Source organism: Pleurodeles waltl, chromosome 4_2, assembly GCF_031143425.1.
Source record: "Pleurodeles waltl isolate 20211129_DDA chromosome 4_2, aPleWal1.hap1.20221129, whole genome shotgun sequence".
Taxonomy (NCBI): domain Eukaryota; kingdom Metazoa; phylum Chordata; class Amphibia; order Caudata; family Salamandridae; genus Pleurodeles; species Pleurodeles waltl.
Genome location: NC_090443.1, coordinates 899,898,416 through 899,920,504, shown reverse-complemented (window position 1 = coordinate 899,920,504; position 22,089 = coordinate 899,898,416). Strand labels below are relative to the sequence as shown.

The window sequence follows — 22,089 nt, the reverse complement described above, 5'->3', positions numbered from 1 at the left end:
TGTGTTTACCATGAGGAACCAGATGTACTAGACGGCAACGTCACTGGAGCAGTAACAGCACTCAGAAGGTGGTCTTCTGTAGAACCCTTCCTTTATCTATCATTGAAAGGAAGGCTCTCTCGAAAAAGATCATGCTCCCTAAAATTCTTACACTATTTTCCCAACCTGCCTGTACTCCTCCCTAGTTTATTCTTTCGCACACTACATGCAGTGCTGAGTGATTTAATGTGAGGCAGTGGCTGCCGCTGTGTGGTGTTGGCCAAGATGTGGCACCCGAGAGAACAGGGAAGTCTAGGGGCTCCGAACTTTGAGCATTGCTGTCTGGCCTCTCAGCTGCAGTGGATTTGCCGCTAGCTTTCCCACCTTTACTTATAAGACACTGCCGTGCTAAAGGCTCCATTGAAAGTGGAGGCACTACGGCAACTTTTCTCTCACTGTAGTGATACTAGACTACCCGGCTTCCATCTACTAAGGGTGGCCCATGCATGCTTCAAAAGGAGCAAACCCTTCCTATGCATCTGCCATCACTTTCTTTAGCCTATCAAAGGACAGGAGCACTCTGATCTTGCGGCATTGGGGGCACCTCTGGCCTCATGACCATCGCTGATCTTTTTCAAGATGGCGTTTTCCTCTCTTTTGAAGAGATCACTGAATAAAAATGGCATTCCCACAAGACAATTTTTAACTTACAGAGCTTTGACACAAGTGATACATTCGGACTGGGGCACAGACGCAGACGAGCCACAGTACCACATGGTTCTCCAGCATCTTAAGATCATGGGCCGCAGATGACATCTTATCAGATGGTTGACCAGGAACCTTGGAGAACACACCAGGGTGCCTATGGCTGGTCTGAAGGCAAACTGAGTGCCCTCACTCACAAAGAGTGGGACATAATATTAGAGTATCTCACTAACGTGCCCAGAAACGCCAGTTTCAAGCTCATCCAATTCTTCCTCCTGCAAAAATAAACAAGTTCTTCAGTGACATGAACTCCTGCTTACCACGCAATGATTTCCTTGGTGTTAATATGCTCCACAAGCTATGATCCAGTCTCACCCTTTCACAATATTGGAGGGGGTGGGGGTCACATCACATCTCCATCTTATCACTGGAAGCAACACACATTGGGGCTTTTCCATCATACTCCAACAAGCTTTTATCCCGCTTCAAAGACCTTGGATTATTGCACACGAAGCACATGGTGACTCAGCACTGGAAGGCGAGCGATCTGCCATAGGTGTGTATGTGGTGTTAATCACTGGTCGTCTGGGAAGAAGTGGGGAATTGTGCACTCAGACAGGAGGAGGAAAATGACTTGATAAAAGATCATCTCACAGGGGTGGGAGCCGATGCTCACAGCTTTGCAGACTGAATCCAGGGATGTCAAACACCCTGAATGCATGTCTCACGGACAGAGAGCTTTGCTAACCTCTCGGACTGTCCTTGACTGGAAGTGGGGCTCAGAGGAGACGTATACTGTCTGTGTATTGCCTCAACACCGCTGTACTGCATGTTTTCACACACGCATACACACATTTAAGTTCACTACTCAACTCTAGCTACCCCTCTGGCCCCCACTAAGCCAGTCCACTCTCCTCTTGCTGACAATACTCCACTACCTGTTGGCCCTTATTAATGTTTTACACGGTTTTGTTCACCTTTCCCCCTCTGTTGCGTGGTGCCTTGTCTGTCAGTTTTAAGTAGACAAGCATCCATAACAAACAGACTTTTATTGGAGTACCTACGATCTGTTCTAGATGTCCGTTCAAATACTTCAGCATATGTTATGTACTGTTCCCATTAAGTTGTATTGACTATGTCCGAATACGGATGTACCTACCTTTAATTGTTTGAAAACACAAAGATATTAAAAAAACAAATACTTAAGTATCACACCTTATGCATCCTCAATAAAATCCATAAATACATCAAAGACAATCATGTTCAACTTTCATATTTTAAGAAACACCCTGCAAAAATATACCACGGTTTGAGAGCAAAAACTACAATACCTATGTTATCACCCATTGCCCTCTTACCTCATCTTTTATGTCTTCCTGCTGTTGTGAAGTGAATATCTCCATTGCAGCCATTTGCCTCATCATTAGTTCGTCCACTGTTGTGTTACCTAGCAACACACGAAATAATACCAAACGTCTTATTACAAAACATATTAAATATGGAAAGTTCGTCTAGAATTAATCCGAGATGAATTAATAAATCTACTTCATAGAAAAAGGTGCAGATTAGATTTGAATATCTAATTAGACTATTTTCAGAGTTTGAGATTATGAACCTTTATGAGTTTAGATACGTGTGCTAAAAAGACAATCACATCTAAGTTGGAGATTTTATGTATAATATTAATGAAAAGCATGTTGACTGTGTATACAGGCAACAATTTAATTAAGGCATACAAGTGCAGTTAATATTGCATCAGTAAATGTTTCTTACTCTATCTTGCATGTACTATGAACATTATTGGAAAACCAGCACTCAAGAATACTTGGCACAAGAAGAAGCCTAACAACGAATTACAACTTTTATATGTGGAATAAATCACTTTTGAAAATTACTAAAATACAAATACAAATGTTTAACAATTAATAAAATATGTTTTGTTCATATCAGTTACAGGTTTCTTCAAGATGAGATGATACCCAGTTTAACAATCCTACAGTATGTCTTTCACTGTTTCTTCAGATCTGAACATACACAAATCTATTATTTAATAGATAGAGTACAGTTGTCTATGATAGATATGCTGTGTTACACTTAACTGTCTTTATTTTCGAAACACCCAGCCCACTGTTGGGACCACATTACTGTACTACGTTATTGTCACAGCGCCAGAGGGAGCCACTTACATCTGCAGAGGTTCCGTAATAAATCATAAATAATGACAGCACTCTCGTGCATAAGTGGTGCCTTGCATACGTCTCCATAGGTTCCCAAACATTTTTCTGTCCAGCGAGCATAAAAAGATCAGACTACTGGTCAAAACCAACATTACAAGAAGAAAGCAACTTTTTCTAAGGTGATGAAAGTGATCGACATGAAAGGCCTAGCTTTCTGAAATATAAATGTGTCCTTTGGCAAATTCACTACGTGACCCCTGTAATCATTGCTAATCACCTAGCAATACCCTCTTCCCCCTCGCCCGTATCCCTAGTCTCCCAAAAGAGGATCAGAAGATACTTTTTCAGAATGCTACTGGAGCAACAAACTTGCCTGGGAAAAGGGAAGAATTTTGTTCAGGCATTTGCAAGTTCTTTTCCTCAGGCTGTGGGTTTGTGAAAGCTTTGTTACTGGAGACTTTGTGGCTGTGTTCACTCGTGTGTGGGAATCAGAAATAAAATATTAATTGCACAAAGACTGCTCCTACTGGGCCAGAATTCGGGAGCACCAGCAGTCTTAATAATCCCCTCCTCCTCACATCTTAGGGCTAATGAATTGTGGAACCGCTATCAACTGCCATTTCTAGTATATAATCTACAGACAGAGAAAATGGAGGACAAAGGCCGCTGCAGCCACAGACCACTGTAATACTGCCTCCTGGTGGTCAGCTGGCCTCATCATCCATGGAAATTCACTTGGTTCAGCAAGGCGGAGGAAGTCATAGCTACCTTTCAACCCAGCAGTAAATAAAAGGCATGGGCTGGCCGTTTCCGGAGCCTGTCGGAGACTACACATAACAGCAACCATAATGGTAGTGGACAGTATCTAATTACCAACTTGAATGGTTCTAGATAAACCTTCACTTGTGCTTCATTTGTACAGAGCCAACTGAACAGATACATGACAACTCCAGCCAATCCTACAAGGCGGAGGGAGCACAAAGTACGCAATGGAGGGTACAGAAGACGACAGAGCAAGCTCTCACACAAAAAAGTGACACCCACTCTGTCACAGAAGGAACGAAAGGTGAATTAGGGACAGCTGTGGCCTTCAACTAACAGGACTTGAAGAAAATAGAACAGTGGAAAGGGGCAATCCTAGCTAAAAAGCAGAGGAGTATTGTACAGGGTCAAAGTCAAATATATGGCAGTAGGTGATGGGAGACATAACTGGGTTCTGTAAGGGGAAGTGGAATGTTAATGAGTTATGATTTAGTGTTGGATCTTCAGATTTTTCATAAATTGGAGCAGGCTTAAGGTGATCCTCATGGAAAAGAGAATATTGTTCTAGGTGTATAAACTAAGAAGGCTTATATATTTCCTTTTTTGCACTTTTGCATCTCCAGTTGTGGCTCTAGGTGCGCCAAGAGCCACCAATGATGGTTCACTTACATATACTGAAAACACAGGATAGCCCTTGGAGGAAAACAAATGAATGAAAACATTGATAGTACAGAAGTGGATGCATATTATAAAACTCCGACTTACGCACACTTCAGTGAGGTAGCTAATATAGTGAATACGATTATTTTCCTCCAGCCCAAGTTCTAGCTACAGCTTTATTAATGTATAACACATGGGATTCAGAGATCCCTGTACAAAATGTGTCTTTAATTTATTTACAATCAGCGAGTTGTGATGCACCAGTCCCCGATTATAAAGAAATGCGTCAGAAATAGACTGTAATAACTTTTCACAGTCGAGCTCTGAGGCATAATGCCTTCTGCCAGAGGCAGCAGCCAAGGGGAAAGGCTGGTCAGGTCAGGTCTTGCAGCATAACTGAAGTAGCTGTTTAAAACAACGAAAACAAAACGTTGCTTTTAAACTTTACAGTGTCAAGTTGAAAAGAGGTATTTATAACAATATGTTTATATTTTTGCACTCATTGGGAATTTATGGAAAAGTTATAATTGTTCTGCATGTTTCTGATGTGCCCTTTTTTTAAATTGACTTCTACTCAACTGCTCCTAATAACTGTTTTCAACAACTACCTAACAACTTTTTTGATGACTTCAGTTTTGCACTAGTAATTCTATTCTTATTCTTCATTTCTGCAAAGGTGATGTGTGACCATATATTACAAGGGATCAAATACTCCTAGCCATACATGATAAGGATACTTATCCACGCTCCTGTATATGGCCATGGAACTCCGCAATGATTTGCAATAGGCAGTGGGTACTTTATTCCATATCTCCCAAACGAATGCGACAATCTCACAAATAGAAAGCAAAACGATGTCACAGGAAGGACAACAAAAGCAAATTATGTGCCATCATGATTTGACAAACAAAAGCAAAACAAGGTATTAAAGCAGTGCTTAATTTGAGCAGGTGTTTTCCGGTGCTGGGCTCTGGCACTCATTTTTTAGGGCTGGCATTTATTCTTCTGCCTCAAGCATTTCCTACGAGCAAAAGATACCTATGGGAAAGATGTAGGAATAGAAAAAGTGTCACAAAGGGAGAAAACAGAAAGCTGTAAGAGTGAGCTGAAGGGGCAGGGAGTGGCTGTAAATGAATTAGAGAGGCCGGAGATAGCTTCAGGATTACGCTACCTCAGCATTCCATACTCGCACATATAATTGCAGCAGCCGTGAGTTTCGGAGGAGGGCTTTGGGCAACGGCAAGTTTTTATTTACAAATTAAGTACTGTATTAAAATCTGGTACGAAGAGATGATCTCTCATACCTTGGCTGAAGGTGTATTTTCCAGCCTATGGAACTGGGTGAGGTGTTCCTGCACAACTGATAACTGTTCATAGTGGAATTCCACTCTGCACAGCTTGTAATCCAGGTGTTATTGGGTCAGAGGGCTGGTCCAGTAACTAAATCAAGCAGAATTAAGCATGGTGGCCTCCAATGTTATCTGCCATGCACAAAAACATTTTTACATCTACCAGAATCCTACAGATTGATGGAAGAAGTTTTGTTGTATTAAAAAAAAAGGGCGTGTAGTTGAATCCCAGATCTCACGTTATTAGAAATGTTATGTTTACCATAAAATGCACCAGGTGGACTTGAAGCTATGGGTTAGCAAACACTATATAATCCCACCAACACATACTACAAAACGGAATTCTACAGTGCACAATGTAAGATGGTGCACTACTACATACTTTCATTCACACATCTATATACCCCACTCATCTATCATCCATGAGCTCAGAGATTCTTCCATTCATCTATGCACTTGTCTCATTTAATCTTTCACTTACCGATGAACTCTCCGATTCATCCATTGGATGACTCATGATTGTTCTTTGCCATTGGATTTTATTTTTCTATGTGGAATCATCCACGAATAACTCCGTTATGCAGATTACACACAAACATACACCCCCCCTTTTGTTCAAAGATTTGAAGAAAACATTCTTGATCACAAGTATCCCAAGGGGTTAAACAATCAAATTTCTTTTTGAAGAATGAGTAATCTAAGCAACGCTACAGCATACCCTGAGATATACCACAATCTAGTACCGATGAACAAGGTATTTACCATCAGTAGCGCTCTTTCTGCTGAATACTCTATTCAAACACCGATTCCACACTGTTAGAACACTTCCAGGCGCCAGACTGGATCCCCAGCAATCAGGGACGTGGCTTGGGCAGTAAGACTTGAAGGGTGGGAGGAACCTTAAGATTTTCCAACAATCACTCTAGTTAAAATACATTTATGTGAGAAGCAGGACATGGTGGGTATGGGCTTAAGAAGCAGTAGAAAGGGAGAGGTGTGTGGATTGTTAGGAGTACTTCAAACTCAATATTTTGTAAAATAAACCATTTTAAGACCTTTAAAACAGAAATGAGTGTGTGTGTGTGTTTTTGTTTGTGGGTGTATGTAAAAATGCCAGGTGAAATCCGACAAATACCTCACAATACCGGACGTAAATCACCTACACCCATCTATTTACTATAGAATACATTTATTTAGGGGGTGTAACACGCCAAACACCCCCTTGAAGCTATGCCCCTGGCAGGACAGTGATCTGTGGTTAGATAGAGCAGACATCAGATAGAGCTTTACCAAAGGAAAGTAACTCCTTACCTTTAAAATAGATACCACTGTAGCACCTCCCAAAAGTAGACAGTCTGAGGGGTCAACTCAGGAAAGAAAATCTTGCAGGACAAAGGGGGAAAAATGGCCCTCCCATCGGATGTGGATGTCAAGGCAGTAGTGTTTCATGAAAGTATGTACCAATGACAGGCAGATATCCAGAAACGTCACCCCACTTGACAATGCTATTGTGGTAGCCGGGGCCCTAGTGGAAGGAACCCACAGATTTTGTTGGTGTTCATTCTTAGGTAGCACATAGTAGATTTTACTGTACAAGAGTATCCACCTGGACAAAGCCCTCTTTTGCACTGCTGCGCCTTTCTTGGTCTCAATGAACGCCACAAGGAGCTGATCACAATGGTCTCTTGCACATTCAATGAAGAACCTCAAAGATCTCTACAGGTGATAGTGGTAGAGACTCTCTTCCTCTTTCGAGGAAAGCGGCAGAATGAAAAATGTTGGGAAAGTGATTGATTGCCATAGATGGATGATGCCTTCCTTGGCAGCAGAAAAGCCAGAGTCCACACCATTATTTTGTCCAGGATAAACGTGGTGTAGGGATGTTGCACAGAGAGCACCTGTAGTTCACTGATTCAGCAATCACAATTGACGGCGATAAGAAAGACTGTCTTGCTTGTCAGAAGCCTTAGGTATGAACTATGTGTAGGCTTGAATGACTTATAAATAAGGGGCATCAGGATTAGATTTAGGCTCCGCTGAGTCATGGCAAATGGTTTTGGAAGGAACATAAGCATAAAAAACTACAGAATACAAATCACAACTGGCGTTTTAAGGAGACATGATTGATCAGGCAAACAAATAGGCTGAATGTGCTGAAACACTGTGTTTAATTGTGCAGACTGCAAGGCCATGCTGGGCCAGTATCAAACCAAAGATTAGTACATCAGAAAGTTTGGCTGGCAGATGGACCAGAAGAGACAACACAAACCAGGTCAAGCCCTTTTCCCAGGACCCAGCATAGATGGGCTTCATGAACAGCCAACTGGCTGCAAGAATGACTTGCACTACATCAGGCGGCAAGTAAAAATAATTTTTAGCAGAGCATCTGGTGCAGGACCCTTCACTGTAGCCGAGACAGGAGGTCATTACAAAGGGGTAGCTAGATCAAAGGGTAAATGCTCAGGCATTCTGGATGCTACACTTTACTAGGCCAGTTTGAGATTATTAAATTGACTTAAGCCCAGTCTGCCTTGGCTTTCCTTAGAACGTGAGGCAGAAGAGGCAGTACATAACAAGTACAGAGCTAGCATTCTTGCTGTGGTTTCTCCCTAACTTTCTGCCTTCTGACCTCCTGTTTTTTCTGGCCTAAGTGATAAAGAGCATGTGCTTTCTGCTCAAAACACGGTAGCACAGGCTTATACCCAAGCAGGCATATTTAATACACTCACAGGACTCATTTATGAAGGGCCTGCAAATTAAAAGCTACTAGTGGGCCTGCAGCACTGATTGTGCCACCCACTTAAGTAGCCCTTTAAACACCTCAGGCCTGCCACTACAGAGCCTGCGGGTGCAGTAGTAGACTGTCATGTCATCCTAGCAAAATTAACCTTTTTGCCAGTCCAAGGGCAGGGTGCAATTTGTAAAAATGCTTGATTGTACTTTTGAGTTTTCCATGTCCTGGTAGTGAAATACTCTCACATTCATTTTTCCTTATAGCAAGGCCTATCTCTCTGATAGGATAACATTAACTCATTACAGTTTATAAGGGTAATTTCCAAATGGGAACCTACAAATGGGTCATGCTTGGTGTCTCTGAAATCCTAATATAAAACCATTATGGTGAAGCCGGATTTTAAATTACAATTCTGAAAATGCCACTTTTAGAAAGTTAGCATTTTCCTGCCTTGGCCATTTGGTGCCTGCAGCCTGTCTCTGGTTATATGACTGGGTGTAGTTGGCAGTCAGGCTTTGAATATTACTCCTAGACACCTACACACAATGGGAGCAAAGGTGTAGGAAGCTGGCTCTCTACATAGTGCACTAAAATTAAGTACTTTGTGCAGAGTAGAGTGGATCCCCAACTGGTATTGCAGAGGCAAAAGTAGATAGGACTAATGCTCTATTTTGTGGTAGTGTGAGTGAGCAGTTAGGCTTTTCAGAGGATAGTGCTACGTATTTATTGTACTCACAGACGCAATAAATGAGACACACATGCAAAGAATAAATCTGAGACTAATTTAGAAAAATATATATTTTTTATATATGTTTCAAACCCAAGAACTTCCTAATCAGGTAAGTGGAAGTTCAAGATACTTTGCAGTTTCAAAAATCAACATTTAGTACAAATTTTCAGTTCAGCAATGTTAACCTACTGGAGGAAAACAAGACTGCAGTTTTGCATGTAAGTATATGACTTACAAATTCAGTCTTTGGGGTTTTAGGTCAACACCAGGCAAGGTTCAAATCAGTACCAAGAGTGCACCCTCAGCAGCACAGGGGTGGCCGGGTGCAGAGGTCAAATTTGGAATTGGGTGCCCAATGTTATCCAATGGAGACTGGGGGTGAACGAAGAAGCGCTGCTCATGGGTGAGTAAAGCGGCACCAGAGGTCGATCTCCTGGGTTGAGGTAAGCACAAGTGGGGCCACAAGGCAACACCAAACGTATACCCTCAGCAGCACAGGGGCGGCAGGTTGCAGAGTGCCAACACAGCGTTGGGCGCCCAATGCAAATTAACGGGGCAGATCAGTTTTGGTAAAAGGCTCCAGGCCCCGACCAGGAGGCTGAACGAAGAAAACCCACAGCTGCCCAGATACGTTCTGATGCTAGGGGATGAAGGGACACCGACGGCCCAGCTCCCCAAGGCCCAATGGCTCCGGGTGCAGGGGTGTCCTTTGGTGTCAGAAACAGCTCACCAGGCAGGTTGTGATTAGGGGGAGTCTTCGGTTTGAGGCTGCAGGCTTTGAGGCAGAGACCAGCAGGGGTCAGCCTGCACTGGACTCAGAATCGCTGGGGAACTTTCACAGGACCGGTGGGCCACTTGGACTGGGGTCGTGGGCATCAGGTGCAGAGGTGGGTCCGGAGGCGGTTTCGCAGTTCTTCAGGGCAGGGTTCTTTTCTTTTAAAGTTGGTTTCTTCTTGAACAGGTCTGCTGATCTCGGGAGATCTTGATGTTTGTTGAAGGCAGGCAGCCCTCCCAAAGCTTTGGAGGTCGCTGGGCTGCAGGACAGGTAGTCTTTTGGTGCAGGATTATCGAGTGCTGCAGACAGGCCGGTAGAGCTGGGACCAAGTCAGCTGGTGTCTGTAGTATTCTCTGCTGGTGTGACTCGGTAGTGTCCAGCTCTTCTTAGGTTGCAAGGAATATAAGTTCTAGTGTTCAGGGGTGCCACTTAAATGCTGAATTTAGGGGCAATACAGGGAGTGCCCGGTGGTAGCCAGTGGTCTACTCACCTTTAGGGTGATTACACCCTTTTTACACCCACTTCCATTGGGATGTGGGCATAACCCTAGTGGCCTAATTCCTTCCAAACAAGATAGAGGAATTTAAAAAGTAGTGTCCACTTCAGCTCGTCCACCTAATTTTTCCACCCGTGCTGCCTCTAAAAGGGGGGTCCGGACAGGGGGGTTGATCATCTCCACCATCTGGAAAGACCTGGGTCGCATTACAAAGGCGACAAGGCCTTCGAAGCTCCCCACCCTGGAAGTCCATCCTGCCTGGGAGAGGAGGCCACACCTCTGCCCAGAGCAGACCTTTCTTCTGAGCCCCCAAGAGCATTGGTTCTCAACTCAGGGGACCAGAACTCTGTCTAATGTGGCTGCACTGGTTTTGACCAATCAGTGTCCACATTAGGAGTTGGTAGGTTTTCAGAGGGCACCTCCAAGGTGCACTCTGAGTGCATGCATTAATAAATCCATCACTGGATTCAGTGAAGGTTTAATAATAGGAGATTTGATAACAAACATCCCTAACTTCAATGAAGCCATCATGTAGCTGGGGAACTCGTAATGACCACTGAATGTACTTGAAATGGTTTCTCTGTTCACAGAATCGACAAAGGCATAGCATGGGCATATCTGCTTATGCAGGTATTCCTACACATGTAATATAATGCACCCTGCCTTTAGGACTGGAAGGCCTGCTGGAGGGGTGACTTACAGATATTGCAGGCTGTGTGCCATGTGGTGTTTTCATTTTAGTTCTGCACCAAGACACGCAGCCTGCAAAAGCAGCACTGCGTGCACTTAGTGAGAAGGCACCTGACCGTGGCACAATTCGTGCTGCAGCCCTCAAGGGCCTTCCTTCAGCACCCCATGCCCTAGGTACCAGGACTACCATTCCTTACCTTAGAATTTCTCCAGGCATCAGTCTGGATCTGGAGATTTTTCTCGTGCAGTACCACTGCGCAATGTCAGGTGGTTTGGTCGGCTACGTGTCCATCGTCTGCATTGTTCGTGCCGGATATGATGTTGTGGGACCTATATAGGAGCCACCCCAGCGTGCTGACATCAAATTATTTTCACGACTTTCAATGCCAGAAGCGCAAAGCCGTGAAAAACACTGACCACTGGTGCATCAAAACAAGGGCCCTGAAAGGGACGTCCCTGTCCCTAGGAATCAGTTCGCAGAGCGAGGTGGTTGGTAAGGAATCTGCAACTGCAATATGTCTCCACCAGATCAGGTGCTACCAAAGGTAAGTAACTTTTTCATCTGATAGAGACTTCTAGTTGCAGATCACTTACCTCAGTATAGCTACCTAAGCAATACCATCCCCGCAGGTGGGTCTGCAAATCATGATTATACTAGGAAGTCCTGCAGGACCGAACAGGCAAAGTAACCATTCCTTTGGACCTGACTGACCAGACAGTAATATTTGGTGAATGCATGCAGTGATGCCCACGTTGCTGCCTGACAGATCTCTAGGACTGGAACTCCATATGCTAACGCAGTGGTTGCAGCTGTCACTCTGGTAGAGTGAGTGCACAAACCCTCCGGAGGTTGCTTTTTAGCCAATGTGTAGCACATTTGAATGCAGAAAACAACCCATTTAGGGATGGTTCTCTTCTGCAATACCCGACCTTTCCTCACACCAATATACCCAACAGAGTGTTAATCATCCACCCAGAACTCTTTGGTACGATCAAGGTAGAATACCAATGCTCTTTTTAGGTGCTGGCAGTGGAGTCCCTCCTCTTCCTTAGAAGGATGAGGAGGTGCGTAAAAAGTAAGCAAGTTGATGGATTGGCCTACATGAAAGGGGTAACCACTTTTGGCAAAAAGGAAGCCCTGGTGCAAAGCACCACTTTGTAAGGATAGGTGGAAAGGTAGGGTGGCTTAGATGACAATGCCTGCACCTCACTCGGACTGCAAGCAGATGTAACGGCCACAAGGAAGAGTATTTTCAATGTTAAATGCCTGAGAGAATGATTGTGAAGAGGCTCAAAAGGAACACATGAGAAATGTCGGAACCAAATTGAAATCCCATTGAGGCATGATGAATGGAGGATGAAGGAGGAAATATGTGGTAAGACCCTTAAGGAACCTACTAACTATAGGAAACTTAAACAAAGAGGGTTGGTCAGTGTGGAAAAGTGCCTCTTCTGACATGGTGAGCCCCCCACTTTTTGCCTGGTATTTGATGTGGTTTCAAAGTTGTTAGTGCCAAGGTCCCCTGCTAACCTGGATCCCTGGGCCAGATCTCTTTCCCAAAACTGTTGTGATGCATTGGCACAACTGGAAACACCTTAAGCTGCCACTATGACCCCCTAGTAAATAGTACTTAGGTACCCAGGGCATGGGGTACTGAGAGTAGGCCCCTCAGGGCAGCAGCACAGATTGTGCCTCCCTCAGGGACCATGCATCCAAGTGCACCCACCACTTCCATTGCAGGCTGGGCGTCCTGCTGCAATCCTAAAATGCAAAACTGACATGGTAAACAGCCTGTGTGACCTGTCCCCTACACATTGCATGCAATATAGGTAAATCAACTATCTGGCAGGCCTTTCAGTCCTAAGGCAGGGTGCACTATACTTCACCTGGGACCCAGTAAGTGAAAAGAGCAGCCATTTTAAATGCATGTGCTTGACACTGCTCTCTACGAGTTTCACAGCTACATGATGGCCACTCTGAACCCTGGGTTGTTTGGTATCAAACAACTCAGAACAATAAATCCAAATTGGTACCAGTATTGGAATTATTGCAAAATGTACCCAGGGGCCACCTTAGAGGTGAACCCTTCAAAAGCAAACCAACCCTGGCATGGTTGCTGGCCGGGCACAACCAGCCTGCCACCACAAGACAAGATTCTGGAACCCTGGGGTGGAAGCCTTTGCTCTCTGGGTCCAAAAAACAAAGCACTTCCTAGGCAGAGGTGTTACACCTCTTCCCCCGGGAATGTGCACTGCCCTGCCAGCAAGCTTCAAAGGGCTTGCCACCCTTGAAACTCGACCACCAGCCCTGCTGCTAGCAGCAGATGGTCTCCCTCTTTGCAAATTCCCACTTTTGGCAGGACCAACGGTGGGAAAATGCACAAAGGACAGGCGGAGTGGACACCTAACGTGTTGCATGTGAGGTGACCCCTCCATTTCATTTTCCTCCATCTTGCGTGGTAGGAAAATAGCCAATATGGGATAGGGAAGTGACCTCTGCCCAAGGGAAGTGGTCACATAGTGGGTGTAGCCACCCTAAGGTAGATGGCCCACTGGCCACTACTAGGAACCACCCTAAACGCCCAATAAATACAGTATTTAGTGGGCACCCCTGGACCTGAAGAGTAGATTCCACGGACACAAGAAGGCCAGCAACAATGAAGACCCAAGTCTCGAGAACAGAGGTACTTCAGCACAAAGACAAAAGGCACCAAACCCTGCCTGCTGCAATCAACACTCGACAATCACTGCTCAGGGGTTGACCGAACATCGGACGGACTCTACAAAAACCCCAAAGGACTTTCAACCTTCTGAAAATCGCCAATGACCTCCTTCCAGAGTGAAAGCATCACTCCCTGCAACCAAGAAGCAGAAACCAGTGAAGTCCAGTTCACTGACTGGCTTCTGACCAAGGAACTGGACACAGCAGCTGGACCAAATTTTGTCCGACGGACACAGAGGACAAACCCTGCAAGTGTACCAAGTTTGGTGGCACTGCGACCTCCAATGGCTGAACCGTGCAACAGCCAGTGGTTCTGGACTCCTAACATCAGACAGCCAGAAGAAAAGTCCACTCCAGACTCTCAGATAACTAGAAGCAAACACAAGGCCATGGACTTAAGGACACATAAGAACCACTCCCTCCCACCCAAGTGGCCCTGCTGACCTGAAATCCACCCTCATGGTGACCTGTCTTCTGGTTCTGAAGGCACCTTTGCGCACAGCTCTTGGCTGACCTATCTGCTCTGCACCCAGCCTCCCTGCACCGGAGAACCAGCTGTGCTCTAAGGGCCCCACACCCCTTGCAACCTCTACTCCAAGGGGACCCACTGGACTCACCTTGAAGTCCACCTGTGCAGTGCTTTTCCAAGTGGTCCCCCTCGCCTGTCCTGCACCACCTTTAAGACTTTCAGCAACTGCTCCATCTTGAACCGGGAACCACCGGAACTTCTCCTGCTGGCCCACAGGACCCCTGGATGACCTCAAACTAAAAACATTTCATATGCATTTTTAAAGTTTTCTACCACTTATTCCTATGGTGCGTAATTATGCACGAAAAGACTGTTTTTGCTAACTAAAAAATCATAACTTAATAAGCACTTATCCAATTTTGATGATCTTGGTCTTAAAAAAAAATTGGCCTTAAATTGGTCTTGAGTTATTCTTTTGAGTGTGTCCACATTTAATGATACTGTGAGCACAACAAATGCTTAGCACTTCTCCAAGATTGGCCTAACTGCTCAACCAAGCTACCACACAAATTAGACCATTAGGTGGTCTAGTTTTTACATCTGTAAACCATCGTGTGGTTGTCTGGACTCTCTGCACAGCACGCTATATAGAGTACCAGCCTCCTACAATTGGAATCTTAGAAATGCTCGGGTAACAGACAAATAACATTTGAGGGTGCCCAAAGCAGAACCCTGCTGGGCCAAAGAGAATGCAAACAAGAGGACCTCAGAAAAAGGGGCAGAGAGGAGGTCAACAGACTTGTAAGTGCACCAAGCCAGAAATTTGTTCCATCGACAGGCATATATCGTTTTGGTGGAGAGATGCCTGGCTGCCAAGATAACGTTACAGACTTCAGGCAGAAGGTCAATAGCTGTCAACTGTCGCCACTCAATCTCTATGCAAGAAGGCAGAGACTAGACAGGTTTAGGTGGAGAACCCTCCCTTGTTGTTGCAACAGAAGATCCTCCTGAAGGGGTAGTGTCATAAGAGGATCGGTATGGGCAGAGGTGTATGGGCGGAAAGGCATACGGGAGACCTGAGCTGCACTCGAAACCAAAAGTGTTGCGAGCGAGTGTCGCCTTAGAAACTCCAACGCACAAAACTGCTGACATTGCACATTCTCTGCAGAGGCGAATAGATCTAACCAAGTCTCTCCCCATTGCCGAAAGAGACCTTGCGCCACTTCCAGATGGAGATGCCATTCATGATAGGCCAAGCATTGTTAGCTGAATTTGTCCACTCTGGTGCTCATAGAGCCCGCCAGGTGTTAAACACCATAGAAATACACTGATGTTCGAGCTATGTCCAGAGACGCAGAGTCTCCTGACAAAGGGTCCATGACTCCACCCTGCCATGTTTGTTGCAGTACCACATGGTGGTGGTGTTGTCCATGAATACTTTCACTAATTTCCCTTTGAGAGAGGAAAGGAATGCTTTCAATGCCAGCCTGATTACTCTGAGCTCAAAAAGACTGATGTGGAGACCGGACTCCGCCAGAGACCAGATGCCTCTGATCTCCGCCTCCCCCATGTGGCCGCCCCATCCCAGGAGAGACACATCTGTCACTACTGTCAGATATGGTTGGGGAAGGGGGAGGGATCTGCCTCTGACCCAATCATGGTTCAAAGGCCAACACTGCAGATCTTGCACAGTTTCCCTCCAGGATCTGGACCGAGTAGGAGAGATTCCCCGGATGCTTCACCCACTGCAACTTCAGGTCCCACTGCAGAGTCTGCATATGCCTTCTTGCATTTTGAACCAAAAGGATACAGGAGGCCATGAGGCCCAGCAGCCTCAGAATCATTCTCACTGAAATCCAGAAACATCGGTATCATAGCCCGAATATCCTGGACTCGCTTTTCGGGAGGATATGCCCGAAACTGCACTGTATCCAGATCAGCTCCAATGAAAGGGAGAGTCTGAGAAGGAGTCAGGTGTGACTTCGGCACGTTGATAGTGAAACCCAGTGAATGCAAAAGGTTTGCCGTAGTCTGGAGAGGGGAGACGACTGTTTGGGGTGAGTTCGCCTTCAACAGCCAATCGTCGAGGTATGGGAAGACTGGGACCCCTAACCTGCGCAGATGAGGTGACACCACTACCATTACTTCCATGAACACCGAGGGGCACGGTAAACAAAGTGTTCATTACCTACCACGAATCGTAGGTACGCGGTGGGCCGGCAAGACGGGAATGTGTAAGTATGAGTCTTGCAAGTCCAACGCTACCATCTAGTCTCCGGGATCCAGGGCAGATAGGACCTGAGCCAATGTCAACATTTTGAACTTCTCCTTTTTTAGGAAGAGATTGAGGGACCGAAGATCTAATATAGGTCGAAGACCGTTGTCCTTTTTTGGAACCAGAAAGTAGCGGGAATAGCAACCACGACCTACTTCTGGCAACTGAACCCTCTCTTTAGCTCCTTTGGCCAAAAGGGCTTGGACTTCCTCGCGCAGAAGCGCCATATGATCCTCTGATATCTGACTTAATTAAGGTGGCATGGAAGGAGGAGATGTCTGGAAGGGGAGGGAGTACCCCCTTTGGATAATTTGGAGTACCCACCTGTCCGAGGCAATGGCTTGCCATTGGGGCACGTGATGGTGTATCCTGCCACCTACTGTCTCCTGATGTACCTGCAGACTAGGAAGGCTTGGAGGCGGAGGTGGGGGTGGAATGGGCGACCCACTGGCCCCCTGATCCCCAGGGATGTGGGATTCCACGTCTGCGGCTGTACAGCATGTGCGGGTCTGTGGCCAGGTGGAAAAGGATGCGGTTGGGTGCCCCTTCTGTAGCCACGAAAGGGGCGAAAGGTGGACTGTCGGGGTCTAGGTGCAGGCATGAGGCCAAGGGACCGGGACGAAGCTTGGGAATCCTTAAAGCGCTCGAGCGCAGAGTCTGCCTCATCTCCGAAGAGGCATGTGCCAACAAAGGGCATGTCCATCAAGGTTTGCTGGACATCCCCCAAAAAGCCAGACGTTCTCATCGCATCTCAATGCCAACATTGATGCAACCGATCTGCCCAGAGAGTCAGTCGTATCCAGTCCACAACGAATCATGAACTTAGCTGCATCCCTCCCATCTGTTACGGCTTGGGACACGACAGCCCGGGCCTCCCTCGGAACTGCAGGCAGCACTTGTGCGACCGTATCCCAGAGAGTACAGGAATAGCAGCCCAAAAGGCATGCGGTGTTCATGGACCGCAGCACTAGACTGTTGGAAGAAAACAACTTCTTCCCCAAATTATCCACTCTTTTTGATTCCCTATCCGGGGATGCGGCAGGGAATGCGCCAGATGAAAAAGAAGCCTGGATGACAAGGCTCTCAGGCGTAGGGTGTTGGGTAAGGAAATTTGGATCTCATGGCGCAGGCCGATGACGGCGGGCAATCGTCCTATTCAAAGGAGCCCCTGTGCTGGGTCTGGACCAAGTACCCAAAAGGACGTCTGTCAATGCTTCATTGAAGGGTAAAAGGGGCTTGGAAGAGGAAGACCCCGGAAGAAGCACGTCAGTTAGGATGTTAGGCCTAACCTCCACAGAAGGAAGCTCGAGATCTAAGACCTCAGCCGCCCTTCTCACCACCATAGAATAAGAAGCACCCTCCCCCGTAGCCAAGCTAGGAGGAGAGAGCATACTAGTGTGCCAGTCCACTGGCATAACCCAAATCCTGCACCCAGTCCATTTGGGGGTCAAGCTGGTATTCTAAAGGGTCCAGCAACCCCTCCATACTCTCCCCGTATCCATACTAACAAAAATAAGGGTCTAGATCAACCCTGGGCCCAGGAGAGCCCATAGAGAACGGAATCGGCATTGAGCGACGTTGTTCCGGGTCGTCGGGTTTGAGTATGGGATCGATTGTGGGCCCAACTGACGTAGGGAGCGTCGATGTCTGACCCAACGCCGACTGGTGTCGGGACGGATCCGCAATTGGATCCAGAGGGGCCCTCTGGAGCCGAGGCCGAAGCCGACGGCTTTGAAACCGAAGGGACCCCAACTGACTCACCTGTGCCTGAAGGCTCCGAAGGTGGGTCGGACCGCCCAAAAATGAGGCGCCTCGTAAAACTCTGAGTTGGGTGGGGTGGCTCCGGTTCCTGGGATGTCGGGGAATCGCAGAGCCAACCCAGAAGAAGCCTAGAGTGTCGACGCTCTTCCTGCGTTGTATCATCTGATCAACGGGGTGAAGTCGGAAAAAGCTTGTCTTTCTTCTACGACTTCTTTTTGTGACCCGAATGTCCAGATGACTTGGAGGACAAAGACAACAGACTGCACCTGTTTTTGCAACATACGACTCAGGATCTGTGCGCTCCTTCCCCTTCCATTTTTTCTCCAGGTGGTTATGTTCTTGCTTTGTTCTCTGCTTCTTCCACCAAATCGGAGGCTTTGGTGGTTTTATCCCCTCTGTGTAGTTCATTGTTCTGTTTTTCTTTTAACAGCTTCTGCCCTCCTGCTCCACTCAACAATACACTTGACTACCCTCTCTGCATGTCCTGAACCCTTCTCTTGCACTATTTTCCCTGCCTATTGCTCCTTTAGTCACAGAGGCTCTGGAGTAGACTCTGATTGTTCATCACCATATTGGGTGCCTTTCACCTGGTCTTGTCTGATGTGGGAAGTAAAAACAAAATGTTGGGCAATACAGGAGCTACCATCTGATAAAGGGAAAGGTGCACGAGACAAACATTCACTGTTCTTCACTGTATAAGTTCCATTTGGAGGTGAATGTCAACACTTAAGAATAATTACAGAAAAGTCTGAAAAGAGCAGTCTGAAAAACAATGTGTGTGACCCATCACTTCATTCTTGGATTCCTTCTTAAGTGTAATCAATACTATGATATTGAGTAATTCAAAACTCTTTCATTAGAAGCATTACCATATATACCAATCACGTCGCTTTTCGCAATTAATTCAAAGATGCACTTCATTAAGCAACATTTTAATTTGACTAATTTATGATTTCCTAAGAGGTTACAGAGTTCTTTACATATTGAGGGTAAACCAGAAAATGGAAACTATTAAGCATGTGGACCGCCTGATGGGAAAATCTAAAAACAGATTCAAGAAATGTAACAAAAAAAGAAGATTTAGAAGTAGGTTTATGAAGAAGATTAACAGTCCCTGAGGCATTACACAAGCATTGGCATTTCCTGAAACTGGATACCAATCTAAAAATATATGTAGAAGATAATCTTTATGAAAACCTACTTAGGAACCAACAACTTGAAAAACAAGTTAAGTAGATGTGATACAATCTCTTATTCTTCAAAAGATAACTAAAATCCACGGTTACCGCCTTACCACAAGATGATTTGAAATGAGGTCAATGCACATGCTGTGAGTATGAAGAGGACAAGAGAGCGAGCGTTAAGAATTAGAATGTATCTAAGAAGTTCAAGATGGACCCATTTTCTTTTAACTGTAAAAGACATTTGTGTCTTTCTTGTTATCTGTATTTGTGGATTACAATCTCTAAGTTCTCTGGGTTCAACACACAGTGAAGGAAAGGTGGAAGGACCACTTCAATGCACATAAACTTTGGAATAGGAAATATGTACTAGCTGGACATTTTTAAAAACTACACAGACAAGTTGATATAAAGAAAGTTGAGCCATTGGGAATCGTACACATAATACATGGCGGGAGAGGAGAATTTAGGAAACATATTGACAAATAATGAAGCATTTTGGATTCATAAACTGGACAGTGCAAATCATAGCTTAATAAGGATGAGGAATTACATTCATTGCTAGAAGCCAAACAGAAGATGGGACCAACCAAAATTATTCAGGATGTGAAATAAAAGAGCTTCAAGCCTTAAAACGAGGACATAATTTAAAAAAGTTTGTGGATGAATCAAGGTATTATTTGAGAGGTGAGATAATACTTAGTGGGGAAACTCCATTTTTAGAATCTTGGTGGTGGAGCTAAATACAGTTACTCGTGTAATAAGATGACTATTTGGCAGACATTATACACAACAAAAGTGATATCAATCATTATGATGTCTATATAGCTTGCCAGGATACAGATTGCATATCCAAGTGATAGAGTTGGAGGTGACAATATGACCAATGTGAAGGATTTGGAGGCATCTGGAAGTGACAATCCAATTAATGTAAATGACTGTTGATACGAACAGCTATCAGGTATAGGTGTTAACAGTTAACATTTTATCCTAAGCACTAGGTTGCATGTAGTATTGTTTCAAGCCATAACTGATTCTGTAGTAGATAATGTAATATTAGGAATTAAATAACATGGATCTATATTGGCCATATACCAACATGAATCCATCAAGATTAACAATAGTAACATATTGCAAACATACAGATTGGTGACAACAGAACTAAATGAGAATGAATGTTGATGTAATTAACTGGGTACGGCTGCTCAGAGTTAGCATTTTATATCAAGAACGAGGTTGCATAGAACACTGTTTTAAGCCACATCTAAACATGTGATAATACACTTAGTACTATCCAGAATGGTATGAAATCCATCAACTTTAATGACAAATAATTGCCGCCCACAGACCAGGTCACACAGGATACTGTTTCAAACCACATTTAAGCATGTAGCAATTAGGTTATTATAAAATATGAGGAATGAAATATCACAGACTGTAGGTGCCCACGCTATGGAGAGGTGGATGCTGACTTTGCCCACATGGTGTGGCAATGCCCAGTGATTATCAGATTCTGCGTAAGGATGACGGAACAGCTGGAGAGAACTCTTCCCAGACAGGCACTCCATACACCTGAAATCTTCCTAATGGGCATATGTAAAAAGCAGCCATCCCGCAGGACGGGTTACAGGTTTCTGGTCTTGGCGCTGGGCATTGCAATAGGGCCATAGCATTACACTGAATATTCCTGAACGCCAACCTCCTCCACACTCGTTGGAAAAGAGAGGTGAATGACTGGGTGTTTGCTGAGGGAACAGTCCTTCAAATGGAAGAGTACAGGGACATCTGGAGGAAGCCGTTGGCAGAACAGTGGTCTGAAGTACTCACCAGCTTTAAAGAGACACACCTAATTGCCCAATGATACCCTTTGATGGGGGCTTGGATGACAGACAAATTGCCTAGATATACGAGGTCCCTTAGATCTAGTGCCTAGCATATACCCCTCTATACAGCCCATGTGCCTGTAATTAAAATGGTATGGGGACTATTTAAATACTCAGATATGTCCTTGCTTCTCACTACAACCATGAGTGGGACAGTTTGGCTATTCAGAAAGGTTGTTGTTACGCACGTGTATTCATGAGAGTATATATGGGTTAGATCTATGCTTACGTTGTACAATAAATTGTTGAACTGATGGAAAATCATTATGCATTTTTAACACCATCATACTGTAAAAATCTAATTATATACACGTGTGCACATTGCTAACTTCTAAAAAAAAAATAATATATATATATATATATATATATATATAAACAAAAAAATTTGAGAATGGAATTAAGTTAATTGACTTTAACTATGATGTGGTTACACGCGATTTAGATTTATATAAGTGCCTCACATGATATTGTGATCTACTACTAAGATGGCTGTCTCCAATATGTTAACATGTTTCATATGAGATGATCTAGTTCTGAGAAAGTCGACTTCTGAAGGAAAAAGGCTGCTATTAATAACGTCATAAAATCAAAAAGAAAAGTAAAAGCTGAGAATTATGATAATTTCCTGACATTAATTGTTTAGAAACTGCATGAGTGAGAACTAAGGTGAATTCAGATATGACAATTTTTTTTGCTTTTCTCCATTTTCTATATGTCTTTATAATGTCTTTATAATGCTAG

At 44.8% G+C, this 22,089-nt stretch overlaps 1 protein-coding gene across 2 annotated transcripts in view; it reads right to left on the bottom strand.

Annotated features, from left to right (window-relative positions):
- FAF1 (Fas associated factor 1) overlaps positions 1 to 22,089 on the bottom strand; it is a 1,413,415-nt gene that overhangs the window by 388,449 nt on the left and 1,002,877 nt on the right. For both annotated transcript variants that reach the window (XM_069232690.1, XM_069232691.1), the window contains exon 15: positions 2,043 to 2,131. In XM_069232690.1, coding sequence (XP_069088791.1) covers positions 2,043 to 2,131 — 89 coding nt within the window. The remainder of the gene's footprint in view (positions 1 to 2,042; positions 2,132 to 22,089) is intronic.